This window comes from Temnothorax longispinosus, chromosome 3, assembly GCF_030848805.1.
Source record: "Temnothorax longispinosus isolate EJ_2023e chromosome 3, Tlon_JGU_v1, whole genome shotgun sequence".
In the NCBI taxonomy this organism is placed as follows: domain Eukaryota; kingdom Metazoa; phylum Arthropoda; class Insecta; order Hymenoptera; family Formicidae; genus Temnothorax; species Temnothorax longispinosus.
The window spans coordinates 13,975,374-13,989,116 of NC_092360.1; the positions used below are offsets into that span (position 1 = coordinate 13,975,374).

Below are 13,743 nucleotides of genomic sequence, written 5' to 3' on the forward strand. Positions count from 1 at the left end.
TTTTGTAGCTCGATATCTCCGGTAACCGAGGGACGCCTCGTCATTCACGTTATCTCTCCTCTCTTGTCCGCGAGCAACGTGAAATTCTGTGGTCCGCTAATGCGTGGCGTTTCAGAGAGCTCCCCGACTCGCGCAATGGCGGAGGATTTGGATGTCGAGGCGATGCTGGAGGCGCCGTATAAGAAAGGGGTAAGCCTTGCTTCTCTGTCAGCTATTGTAGACCGATATCTCTCTTCGTTACCTTTTTCTCTCTCTCTTTCTCTCATTTGGGTCTCTATCTGGGTCGCCGCCGTTTCCGCCCTCGCTCACGCTCGTGCATCGCATTGTACGTGCCTTCTATTTTTTTTTATTTTTTTATTTTTTAATAAACGCACTCGCCGCCGTATGAGAGAAAGGGAACCCGCCGCTCCTCTATCCCCCTGTCACTCTCGCTATATATATATATTTTTACTCTCTCTTTCTCTGTGTGTGGTATATGGATAGTTTTATATACAAGTATATATATATAAAAAAAATACATATATATGTAGAACAAAGTACGCCCTTGTCTCTGATGTATCAACTATTGATCAACACCTCCGTTTTCTGTACTTATAGATGGTACGTAACATGTACCCTCGCGCTCATAGGATGTGCGCCAGCGAGTTCCTTGCACTTGAAAGACGACGAGGTATTAAGATACAGCAATCATCTAACATCATTTTCTAATAATCTCTTCTCTTTTTTTCCTGTCTCTTTCCTTATTTCTAGTCTCTCTCTTTCTCTCTCTGTCTCCGTTTTTTTTTATCTTTTTTTAAATTTTTTTTTTCTTACAAAGGTGTTAGGTTTCATAAGATTAAAATGGAGATTACACGCGTCACACTGTCATGGCGGTACACGCTCACGCAATCAAATGGAAGCAGTTCTTGACAATGATAACGATGATAACTCGTGGTAATCCATGGGAAGCTTCATGCTGTTTGAACACATGGTAACGACATTGGTACCGTTAGACATGAGTCCCTGAGGTTTTTGCGCCAAAGCTTACGCGGAATAAAAGTCGAATGAATGTGCGCAAGTGTGTTTGAATGCAAGAGCGTGCGATTGAACATTTGCAAGCAACTTACGAATCAATAACGTACTCTGTGGGATCCTCGGATTCCAGACTCTATGAGAATTTTTGACATTTTGTGGGTTTATTACAATTCTGCCATCTCGAGCATGTAGGAATTCATGAGTTCGTGCAGCGTACCTTGCGACTCAAAAATAAGTACACGCGTGTGAAAGTCGATAAAACGTATTGAATAATTCAAATCATTCTTCTTGCACTTTGCTATAACGTAACACTCCTTACTCGTTGTTTTTGCTGAGATAAAGTGTATCTTATCTGTAAGATATAAGAAGCAGAAGGGTACTCCATATTTAACAATATACTCCGATACTTAATACTCGTATTCAGAAATCAATTTTACGAAATACTCATTTTCACTATCCTTACATAATCTAAATACATCTTTGTTTCTTATCGTTTAATAATTATTTATCTAGTATTAATACATTATCATATATAAGTAGTAGAGCTTGTCGATTGAACTTTATTGTGATTTATAAGTTTAAAATATTTGCAATTGTTATTTCTGTTTGTTTCCACTTAATTTACAGTTACATTATTTGAATACTTCTCTCTTTATATCAAACGTAACAAAGATAATTCTCTTTAGTTCTTATTGCAAAGCTGTAAGATACAAATATTGTCATATTGCCAAAGTGCTATAGTTGTCAGATGTTTTTTTAGGGAACTTGAAAACGTTTTACTTGTAAAGGTTCATGAACGAGCTCATTTTTTACATTTCTAAACCCTGCCCACTGTTTTTGTACAACTTGTAATGATAGCAATTTGCCTTTTAGGTAGTGGCATCGATCAGGTATCACAACACTTAATCGCAGTGCGACAGAAGACACGTCAGGGTTCCGAAATTCATACTTTGCTTTTAGCTTATTATTCTCTACTTAATTCGACGTTTCGAAATTGTTTACAAAATGCCTATCCATCTTATCGATCAGTTTTCAGTGTAGCTTGAGGTAAATGACGTGAGTCATGTAGAGAGCTCCAATTTTTTAGAATTTTAAACGCGCAGTAATAATATAATTTCTAATGTACTGGAGATTTGCGTGTAAAGACATTATTGTACATTCTGTGCGTAATTTTTTGTAAAACGTTTTTGCTCTGAGAAACTGGATAGGAACTTTGTAAGCATCCTGCGTTACGTCTTAAGTTTGCAAACGACCAGGTGAAAGTATAGTAAATTGGCCAGTAAACTAAAACAAGATAATTATATTTATTCAAGAAAATTGTTTCCAGAACTTGCTTTTGTTCTCCATCCGAATATTTCGTCTTCTATATCCTTAATAAAGTTCAACGTTCACCAAGTGAATTAATGTTTGAATTGTAAGAGAAGAAATAACTGTTGTTTGTACTGCCACTTGCATTGTCATTGAAACACGCTTTACAGCGAGAACGAAAGAATTTTCTGAGCCGGATCGCGAATCTGTGCGAGTTGAATCTTGCAGAGTGGGTCGGTCTCTTCCCTGTGTTGGAAGAGAGGGGGGAAAGAACAGTAGTCTAAAACGATCCCTGATTAACGAGAGACACACTCCCTAATCAGCAAATGCGCGTTGGTAATCGTAGGCTATATAGCGATTAGGGGTGCTCGCTCGCGTCTCTCGCGTTTACACACCCTTTTGAAATCGTGCTGTCTTTGATGAGGGCTCTCTTTTGCAGAAGAAAAAGGATGTGTGGTTGGCCATTGGTAGTTTAAACACCAAGGCATGCTCAACCCAAGATTGCAATGCTTTCCTAATACCCGATAAAGCGATTGGTAAGTTTGAGCCAGGTGCATGCGACCGTGTCGCATCGCTATGCTCGCCCCGTCTTTCTCTCTCTTTCTCTCTCTCTGTTATACACGCTCTCTCTCACGCTCGCTCTCTCTTCTCTTCTTGTACCTTCCCCTCCCTCAGCGCTCTCGGAGAGTCCCATAGAAAGTTCTGGACAAAAAAAAATGAACAGAAAAGATGAGAAAGAGCACGAGAATTGACGCCGACATCTGTCTCATCCAGCATCAAAAAAAGCATTGCTTTTCCGCAACAAGGGAAGGTTGCTACCGTAGTACTGACAGGCGATACGAAAAAGAAAACAGATTCTCTCGTTCGTAATTCTCGTTGAATTTGACATTTGACATTTGACAAAAAAACAAAAGATATTAAAAGAACGACATACATATATATATATTATATATATATAACGTTATTGTTATATTTATACATATTTATAGCGAAAAGACTGTCGTTATGAAATTTACTAACGTTCTACGATTTGCTTTTTGTCCCCTTGTTCGCGCGTCCCTGCCACATCGGCTGGCTGGCATGGCATTCAACTGTTTGCTGTTCGTAGGAGCAGGACTCCTCTTCCAAAGACAAGTCCTCCAAGGAGAATGGGTCTAGTCGCAAATCGTCTGGGTGAGTAGAACCTTCTTTTGAATTACTTAGGTATAGTGAAAATTAAATGGAGATTGTAGATGAGGATTACAAAACTTAATTGCACGACCCTTGTATTTAACTTCAAAGCTGAGCAAGACTAGGTGAGACCCTACATCACACATTAAAGCTTATTAGAATTTGGAGGTCTTGTTAAAACACATCGACTCGCCATCGTCTTACTTTCATTTTATTATGTTTTGAGATTTTACTTGGGTCACTTTCAAAATAAACGAATTTATACGTATCCGTATGTCCGGACGGTACGTTATGGCATTGAATACAATGTGTTAATGATAAAAAGCTAATGATGACAGAGTAACGTTAATTAAGAATAAAAGATGTTTCGATTTTCTAATCATTTTATTTAATTTTCTTGTGCTATTCTGTGTGTTCTTTGTTGCAACGTGAAATAATCTTTACGATTGTACGGGTTGTCAAAATTGTCAAGGAATCTGTCATTGGAATATATTGTGACTATTATTTGAGTATTATGTTAGCATGTCGTTAATCCTGATACACCGTCAATACACTGTCGAATCAAGTTAGAGTAAAAAAAAAAAAGAAAAAGCTACATTGTGTCATTTCCCACAACGCCTTGTGATGTTGTTATACCTTTGCGCCATAATTGAAGCAGCATTAGTCACTCGCCTAATAGACCCATCTGAAGTTTTATTCTCTTTGTTATAGACCCCATACAATTAGTAAATGCCGGTTAATTTCATAATTCCAAAGGTTAAACCTGATGATGGTAAGTATATAGGAAGAATATCTGTACTACAGATTCTCCTTTCGTGAAACGATATACTTCCTTATAACTCTGAATGAAAAGACGAAATAAAATTACATAAAATTAATAAGTTGCGTTGTGCTACCTTTAACCGAGTCTTAGGAAACTCGGTATTAAAGAATACCAAAAAAAAAATTCGGTAACGCAACTTTCTTTTTATGGCTGAATCAGATATAGTGGAAAATGCATTTTCCAGCATCTCAATATACTCATCATTTTAGCATCATTCATTCAAATTACTTGCCAAAAAGATTTTAATCCGAGTATTCTGGTGATAACAATATAATTCTATAATAACTATAAAAATCGATGCAGATGTTGAAAGAATTCATTCAAGATTAGCATTATTTTACATATGTAGGGATTTCTCTTCAACAGAATGGTTCAAACCTACTTTTCTTAGTAATTTTTACATTATTTATTTTTTTAATGGGTTTTTTAATCAATGTCTTAGCTTTGAAATGAAAACCACATTCTTAATTTAATATAAGCTGAGTATAGTACATATGTGTACAAGAGTATATATATTTAAAACAATTTCATACACGTGGGTATCTTGAATCTCCATCTTGATATTTAAAGGAGTATTATTCAATTCGCTTTATTTCGAGCGAGCCTTTTTAATTGAAGTATTTTTCTTTCGTAGGAAAAGCAAACATCGCTCGCGTTCTCGTTCACGATCCCGAGATCGCGATCGCCGAGACAAAGATCGACGGGATCGCGACAGAGACAGGGACCGAGACCGCGATCGCGGCGACAGGGATCGCGATCGCGGCGATCGCGATCGTCGACGAAGATCAAGATCGCGCGACAGACGGGATCGGGACAGGGATCGGGACGGCGAACGAGATAGGGACAGACGAGACAGAGATCGGGACAGGGACAGAAGGAGGAAGAGATCGCTGACACCATTGACCCTTCCTAGAGCCCGACCGCCGTTCGGCAAAGGTCACAGTCCGCTTGGAATGTAAGTATATCTGCTACATTTATGATAAGACTTCTCGTACGACTTCTATGCTAATGAAATTTGAGATGCATAATTGACTAGACCCAATCATGGAATTGCAATCTGTGATTTTGGGGGTATACTTATGCTAAATCAATATGAGTATTAACTTTGGTTTTGTTACTATTGCATTTAGTAACAGAAATTAATGTGCAACAATGTCAAATTAAAGAGTTCCTCCAATCTTTAATATTTAAGTTTTTTTAAATATTTAATGAATATAATAACATATGTCTTCAGAAACGATGAATTAACACCAGAGGAACGAGATGCTCGGACTGTCTTTTGTATGCAGTTAAGTCAGCGAATTCGTGCGCGCGATTTGGAAGAATTCTTCTCAAGCGTCGGCAAAGTACAGGATGTCAGACTTATCACATGCAACAAAACTCGAAGATTTAAAGGGATTGCTTATGTAGAGTTTAAAGACCCAGAGAGTGTGACACTTGTGAGTATATTAATTGGAGATGATAATCAAATAGTATTTTATGATATGTTCCCTGAACGTTTTCCTCATTTAGAGAAATTTTTTACTAAATTTTGTACTGAATAGCTGGAAAAGTATTTCCTTGATTCTCATGTTACTTTGTAGGCTCTTGGTCTATCGGGTCAAAAGCTTCTTGGAGTGCCTATCGTAGTACAGCATACACAGGCTGAAAAGAATCGCATGGGTAATTCGATGCCGAATCTAATGCCTAAGGGACAAACAGGACCCATGCGATTATACGTAGGATCTCTACACTTTAACATTACAGAAGATATGCTTCGCGGGATCTTTGAACCCTTTGGAAAGATTGACAACATACAGTTGATTATGGATCCTGAAACGGGGCGCAGCAAGGGTTACGGTTTCCTGACTGTAAGTTTTCACGGCATTATTCATATGCACAAATGTCTCTTTAAATACGCGTCAAGATATTATTTCTTTATATAATTGAATTAATATTCTTTATTTGTAATCCATAATTGTCAGTATCTTGAATACTTTTTGTTATATTTGTGTGAAACTCGAGATCTTCATTATTATTATTATTATTTTTTTTTTTTTTTTAGTTCAGAAATGCAGACGACGCAAAAAAAGCGTTGGAACAACTGAATGGATTCGAGCTCGCTGGTAGACCTATGAAAGTTGGAAACGTAACGGAACGAACCGACTTGATTCAAGGACCTTCCCTACTCGATACTGATGAGCTAGATCGTAGTGGAATTGATCTCGGAGCGACTGGAAGGTATGTAAAATATAATATAAAAGACTAAAAAAGAAAGGAACAAATTAATATGCGAATTAAGGTCACTTCGTTAAAAAATTTATTATTTTTGAAGGTTACAATTGATGTTCAAATTGGCGGAAGGTACTGGCCTGGAAATTCCTCCCGCTGCAGCAAACGCTTTAAATATGGCACCAGTAATGGCGCAGCCGCAACCACCACCTCAAGCTGCACCTCCCATTGCGACACAGTGTTTCATGTTATCGAACATGTTTGATCCGCAAAAGTAAGTCACGTGTTACCTCGTATCGAACAGTATTATTTTATGCACTTATTTATGCATAACTTTATGCATTGCATATTTGTAGACCTAGTGTCACGTGTGCTGTACTTTCACTAGGGGGAATATATATGCTAAATAAAAATGTTATCATAATTGATTTATAACATATATGCCAGTTATATGCAAAACTAATGATGACATGACATTCTTATTGTAAAATATCTTTTAAAGCAAGTTAATTATAGTGTATTAATTTCAAACTTGTTAAGAAAAGTATTGCTCGTAGTTACGGGTTATAATTTTCATTGAAATTAATAAGAAATTATATAATTTGTATCGTTATTGTTTCTAGTGAGACGAATCCTAACTGGGCAAAAGAGATCCGCGATGACGTGATCGAGGAATGTAACAAGCATGGGGGCGTTCTGCACGTATATGTGGATCAAGCATCACCGCAGGGCAACGTTTACGTGAAATGCCCGTCGATCGCGACTGCCGTGGCGGCGGTGAACTCGTTGCATGGTCGATGGTTCGCTGGCCGTGTCATAACCGCAGCCTACGTACCGGTGGTGAATTATCACTCGTTATTCCCCGATGCGATGACTGCGTTGCAACTGTTGGTGCCAAGTGCGCCGCGAAGAGGAATGTGATGATCCTGAACGAGCGAGCAAGCAAGCGAGCAACAATCGTCTGCTGATGTGTAAATCCTTGCGTAGTATTGTGTTCTTCTCTCTCTATCTCACATTTTCTTGTTGCTGTCTGGTGAAATCGCATTTTTTATTTGTTGATAAAATGGGGAAAGGAGACACTCTAAGCAACAGGTTTCAATGATGTCACTCTGATATGTTGTCACTTATGTCACGCATAAATTCATTGTAGTAGTCTAAACATGCGATAAGTTCGATTCGTTTCACGGCACGTCCATTGTTCGCGTGAGTTTTGATGGCAATCAAAATTTGTGACTGTTGAAGGTTGTTTGACATTTGCATCTGACTTCAAATGTGAATTGAAGGATTTATGGACCCTAAAATATATGATTCTATGCTACGTTGTATATATATTTATATTATTTCATAATTTTCTATTTAGTTTCCCCTTGTAATATGAAGCAATATAATATAAATACTGATTGTCCTAATTTTTTTGCGATATAATACATATAATGCAATTATGAAATTGATGTTTTTTATTTGTAAAGGAGCGAAGGCTGCGATATCGGCGATATGATTTTGAAATTGATTTTTTTTTGCAAAAACCTGCATGAAGATGTATCCATACGCTGAAAAGCGTAAGGACGTCAAAGTTAGATTCAAAGCACTAACAATCAATAAGATAACTCGCGTAACTTCGTTTTTGAGTAAGGACAATTGTTTTTATTTCTTTTAAAATTTACAGACACCTAAATGTTAACGCGATGCGGATATTTCACTTTATGTGTCGATGTATTATGTTTCGCAATTGAAATAGCATGTTTTTGAATATTTTAATGAGGTATTCAATCGATCGTTCATAGCAGTTACGTTGAATAAAGGAAAGAGGCCTTAATCCTTTCATCCCTAATCTAGTTCACGTATTAAGTTTGTATCTACAACGTATAAAAAAATATCTTAATATTAAAAGAATAAAAAATCTTGTCAATTTTGTATCGTTTGATTAATCGATTCTATATAATTCCTGTACTACTTTTTAGTTTGTATCCTTCCTAGATTATAATTATTTTTGGTAATATTAAATAGGAAGAGAAAATCCAACTTGAATTTTTTCTCTATATTTTCGACTCATCTAAGAGTATAAAAAATAAAATTTTCACAATAATGCGTTATTACAGGCTTATTTGGGGAAGAAAGGATTAAGGTATTTTAGTGGTTACAAGGGCTTAGTGGCGAGCATTACTTTAGATACACATATTAGATTTGTTACATTTATATGGAAGTGGAAGCAAAATGTGATAGAAAAGAGGTCTGCAGGTATTATAAATTTTTCACTCGAATAGTTATTTCACGATAAAGTACTCTTCTACAGTTTAGAATATTGCATTAGAATAAGACACGATTTTAATAAACTATAAATACAATTGTGTTATGTGATCAAGATATATAAAATATATAATCCTTACTATAAAATTTTACTCTTTTCAACACACAACAGAATTTTTAGTATCGGGACATCCTACACCGGATGCCCTGAATATTGCGCCGAAAAATGGACCAATTGAAGTGGATTAATTTTATTTTTAAAGTTGCCGATAAATCTCATTGCTGAAGTGCTTCTATATTAAAAATATGAGATTCGAAAAAAATAGTTAATCAAGTCAGTACGGAATAGATTGATTGATTAAAGAATAAAGTAATTACAAAATTTTGTAATAAACATTCTCATTTGCGTTCGTAGATTTAAACGCAACTGTTTATTAATATAATGCTTTTATATTAAACAGTCGCGTTTAAATCTGGAACTATACAAAAGATATCAGAAGTCCGAGTTTTGAAATAAAACTGACAATTTATTTAATTCGCAAAATATAGGATGTAAATTTTTATGATTAAATTTATCATTGGTTATTGAATAATTTTTATGAAAGTTAAATCAACAACATTATAAATATATCATATACAGTGTTTCATGTAACGTAACAATCACGTAATAATTTTCGAATCTACGGTAGAAAAATATAAATAAAGATATTTTAATTATCGAATATCTAGGAAAGCAAAATAATTTTTTCTATGTTTTTCTACGATATTCTATTGGATTTCTTTGAAACGCTTTGTAACTTAGAACTCAGATAGCTGCAGACTATAGAATTTCTATTCGTCACGCGCAATTGTACTGTAGACTGGTAAAATGGTAAAATACAAAAATTCAGATTTTTCTCTTAAAATAGAAGTAAAAAGAACTAAAAACAATTTTGTATACTGCAGTAGAAAGTTTGTATTTCAAATGTAAAGTCCCTCGTTATCTGCAGACCTTTAGCCGAGCCGTCGAAGAAAAAAAAAAACAATCTGTATATAAGTTTTTGTAAATTAACTCTATACCTGTAGACATAAGTAACATCATCATTTTACTGTATCTTCGTATTACTGAAATATGAATGTACACTTTGATGAGATAAATGAAATTAATGTGATGCACTTGGAATGAAGGATCTGTTCTAGATTACGAGAACTTGTTGCATTTTTGTGTGGCAATATATTTTTCCTAATCCACAGTATCCCTTATGACCCGTTTCTCATTCTAAAACAAGTTTTTGCTATCTGCTGATTGATATTAATCAATTGAACAAAATGTTATAAATACTACGTAGCATATAGGTATCTGTTGCAGGAAATGTAAGTTGTATTTTCTCTATTTGTCGAGATTATATGACTTTCTGATCATGGCATTACAGTGAGATTATAGATATATTAATACGTAATGCTAAAAAAAATCTCTAAATATTGTAACAAAATTTGCTTTTATAAAACCTTAGTTAATATTTGATGCGCAATAATAAATTAATACGAAATTTATTTTTAAATAGTTAAAGACGGGATGAATAATTCAAACATTGTAAAATTATTCAAATCTTGAAATAGCGCTCAAGAATAATAAGTAGCAATGATGGCAATAGAGGTTTTACATTAACGCTTGATGATTATACACTCTTTTGTTGGTATACATTCCCCCATGTGTGCACGTAGGTTTAATCACTATGTTTGATACGAGATATTAGAGGTAGATCTATTTATTAATGTCCAATATTTATTATTCTTTCAATTTTAAATCAGCACATAAAGATATATGATCACTGGGAAACACCACGGATGGCAAACCTGTGTGAAGAGTAAGCTCTTCCTTACTAGGCATTGGGACCACTTGTTCTACTACGAACTTGTCTCTCTCATAAAATATGTAGTCCAGACAGGCAGAGAACTCCGGCGTGTAGTTGGTATATTCCGGCGTGCCGCAAGCACTAGACATGCAAAGATCTTGTTTTAAAGATATATTTTTTATAGCTTCCTCAGCATCTGAAAAAAAGAAACAATTTTTTTTCTCATTTCGCAAGATACAGTCATTTCGATCGCGACACGTTGCACGGCAAGACAAAGAGGGTAACGAAATCAGAAAGAAACGAGTTTTCGTAAACTGATAATATTGAAGAAAGTCACTCACTACTTTTCCAGTCTTCGCAGGTTTCTGGAACGTAATTCTCAGTCATCAGTTGATAAATGCCGCATTCCGGGACACTGTTAAAGTCTCCGCAAAGTAGCACACTCACGTTACATTCAGGATTCTGTCAACGTACATACGACGATTGTCAATAAATTGTAGCATAAGTAATACAAATTCTTATAACGGCGTGAGATAATACGCAAAAGTATCAAAATAACTTTTTCAAATATTTTTCTAGGTGTGAATGTACGAGGTTGGAGAAAGTATTTACCTCTTCTCGAATCCTTTTCGCGATATCGTGTATATATGTAACAGCATAAAATCCTTGCAACAAACGTATATGATCCGAATCAGGTTTAAAGTATAAATGTGTGTTGCCGATAATCAAGATCTCAGATCGGTTCTCTTTTGATCGTAACGTCGTCACCTAAATCATTGCTAACTTTTATCTGATGAGTATGATAATATCTATTTAAGATCTCAATTGTATCATACGCGATTACCTGAATGGTTGTATTTCTAGCCAAAAATCTTTCCTTCATCTTGTCATTGTCGATTTTGGACCAGATGGCAGCAAATTTAGGAAGATCAACGTTTTGAGCCATTATGCTGTATTCGAATCTTAATTTCTCAAATCTATCCTGATTGAAAAATGTGGCGAGTCCTTCGCTAATTTCATTTTTCGTAACAAACACGCCATCGTAATTCAGCATGTACAGAGAAGGTAACAAATCATATTCGTATATACTTCTATCTACTTCTTGCAAACAAATTATATCGCCATTAAAACCTACAATAAAATCATCGTATTAAAAAATGACGAAAGTGATTATAAACTTGCTATATATTGCTTGACTCGATACTCTAAAACACTGTTTTTAATATTAAAAGCTTTGGAAAGAATCGGTTTCGTGAATTAATAATAATTTAACTATTCATTTATATGATATTTTATCAGATATTCTAAACTTCTTCTATATATAAAGAAAATTATTCAAAATATATTTTACGTTTCTAATAAAATTACTTAAATAGCTTGGATAAATTATATTTATCACTCACCTATTATTTCTTTAAGTACCAATTGCTTTCTGTAGTCCATGTCTAAAGCATATTGTGGACAGTATGGAAACAATACATCCTTAGAAAAATCAGAATCGGCATACGTATCTGCCAGTATATTATAACTTATTATCCTGAAACTATAATTTTCCTTCTTGAAGATACAGATGGCAAATAAAATGTATATGTTTAATACAACATCGTTATATTATAAATAATATAGATCTTTCTAATACTTTATTCATCGTATTCATTTTGAGTATCGTACCTTCTGCCTGATAATTTATGTTTTGTGAACTGATGTCGAATGTCGGATGGGCATTGTCCAGGTCCGGCTTCCACGACATTCTTCGACTCTACTTCCATCCTAGAGCCAGAATCCGATTCGTTTCGCGGTTCACAGTTAACTTTCAAATGGCAGCCAATGTCGGTCACGTTGGGTACGTATAAATATCCATTACTTATGTGTGTCCACAAATTCGGCTTATTGTTAATAGAATCGTTTTTGTACCAGTCGAAAGTCGATTTCTTTATGTCAGTATACAGTGACTCCAACTTGGATGGATAAGTTGGAAAACCTGCCAATATGCTCGATGGTAATGACATTCTGATGATGTAAGGCGAATTTCGCTTTACCAAGAAAGTCTTCTCAAAAATGATCAGTTTTAGCTCTGCGGAATCCTGTAGAAGGCTTTGGCATAATGTATCGCCATCGACTTTGACATCATTCTTGAGAAGCATGATCTTCCCAGTCTTCACATTATCGTTTGACAAATCTGGCATCATCTCCACAGCAGCAGCATTTTTCTTCCTTTTTCTCTCTATCTAAAGAAATAAACCTCTTGTTCCTCAACTAGATATTTTTTTATTCTATATACTATATTTCATTTTAAATACCCCTATCCCTAGAAATATTTCTACTGATTTTGATATACAATTTTTCACAAGTTGTAAGAAATTCTATTTTATATTCGTAAAGTTTTTTTTCTTTTAGAAAAATCCTTTTTCTTGGTTACAGTATATACTCAATATGTTCTATCTGTTATAAAATAATACTATAATTCTATAAATAATGATAGTTGGGAACCGGATAATAAAAAAAGAAGAGGAAAAAAGGAGGGCATTCGTTTCTCTCACCTTTTTGTTTACAAATTTGCAAACATTTGTGTCGACCCTTTTGAGGAAATTGTTCACGCTTTCCGCGGCCTGCCTGGAAAAGTTGAACTGACGGTCGACCTTCGTTGCCTCGTCCACATAACGAAACGAGATGTCGAACAGGTCATTGCCTTTCTCGTAGCGGAGAAATGCCTCGTTCATCCTCAGCGTGCGTTTCGGTAGACAGTGCTTACTGCGATACGGCGTGAGGACCGGTGAAATTAGGTGTATTCTGTGCGCGAATAATTTAGCGAATGTATTTCGCATTATAATCGATCGCGGTTCATTCAGCCTGGATGTATTTTAGATCTTCAGGCGGGCGGAATTGGTTAACTAGAAAAAAAATGTTATTTTAATTAAATGTCTAAAAAATTTATTACATGTAATCATCGTGCACATGGTAGATATTCAAGAAAACCCGTTGGAGGTTATAAATACCTTCGCGGTATTCTCTTGCTACTGCTCCAGCCACCTGAGCCACCTCCAGCTTTCTAGTACTTCTGCATACTTTTGCGTTGTGTGATAGGCTTTAGTTACTAGTGAAGTGTACTAGGGATTATGCAGTTGAAACGAATAT

At 35.4% G+C, this 13,743-nt stretch overlaps 2 protein-coding genes across 4 annotated transcripts; one reads left to right on the forward strand and one right to left on the reverse strand.

Moving 5' to 3' along the window:
* The first annotated feature begins 47 nt into the window (after positions 1 to 47).
* Positions 48 to 9,940, forward strand: Caper (RNA-binding protein 39-like protein Caper). 3 transcript variants are annotated; one of them, XM_071773274.1, is made up of 9 exons: positions 48 to 189; positions 598 to 670; positions 3,431 to 3,495; positions 4,950 to 5,270; positions 5,550 to 5,754; positions 5,899 to 6,165; positions 6,360 to 6,535; positions 6,630 to 6,800; positions 7,150 to 9,940. In XM_071773274.1, exons 1-9 carry the CDS (start codon positions 152 to 154, stop codon positions 7,445 to 7,447), a joined length of 1,614 nt encoding a protein of 537 aa, XP_071629375.1. In that variant the 5' UTR covers positions 48 to 151; the 3' UTR covers positions 7,448 to 9,940. The 3 variants fall into 3 exon arrangements, with proteins under 3 accessions (XP_071629375.1, XP_071629376.1, XP_071629374.1); XM_071773275.1 differs by lacking the exon at positions 598 to 670 and having other exon boundaries at positions 55 to 189; XM_071773273.1 differs by lacking the exon at positions 48 to 189 and having other exon boundaries at positions 215 to 670.
* Positions 9,941 to 10,505: 565 nt separating this feature from the next.
* Positions 10,506 to 13,726, reverse strand: LOC139809964 (2',5'-phosphodiesterase 12). The gene is made up of 8 exons (XM_071773272.1): positions 13,605 to 13,726; positions 13,149 to 13,499; positions 12,280 to 12,836; positions 12,012 to 12,151; positions 11,453 to 11,739; positions 11,221 to 11,376; positions 10,950 to 11,070; positions 10,506 to 10,804 (listed from the first exon to the last, which is right to left on the reverse strand). The coding sequence occupies exons 2-8, from the start codon at positions 13,431 to 13,433 to the stop codon at positions 10,542 to 10,544; spliced, it is 1,809 nt and encodes a 602-aa protein (XP_071629373.1). The 5' UTR covers positions 13,434 to 13,499; positions 13,605 to 13,726; the 3' UTR covers positions 10,506 to 10,541.
* Positions 13,727 to 13,743: the final 17 nt, after the last annotated feature.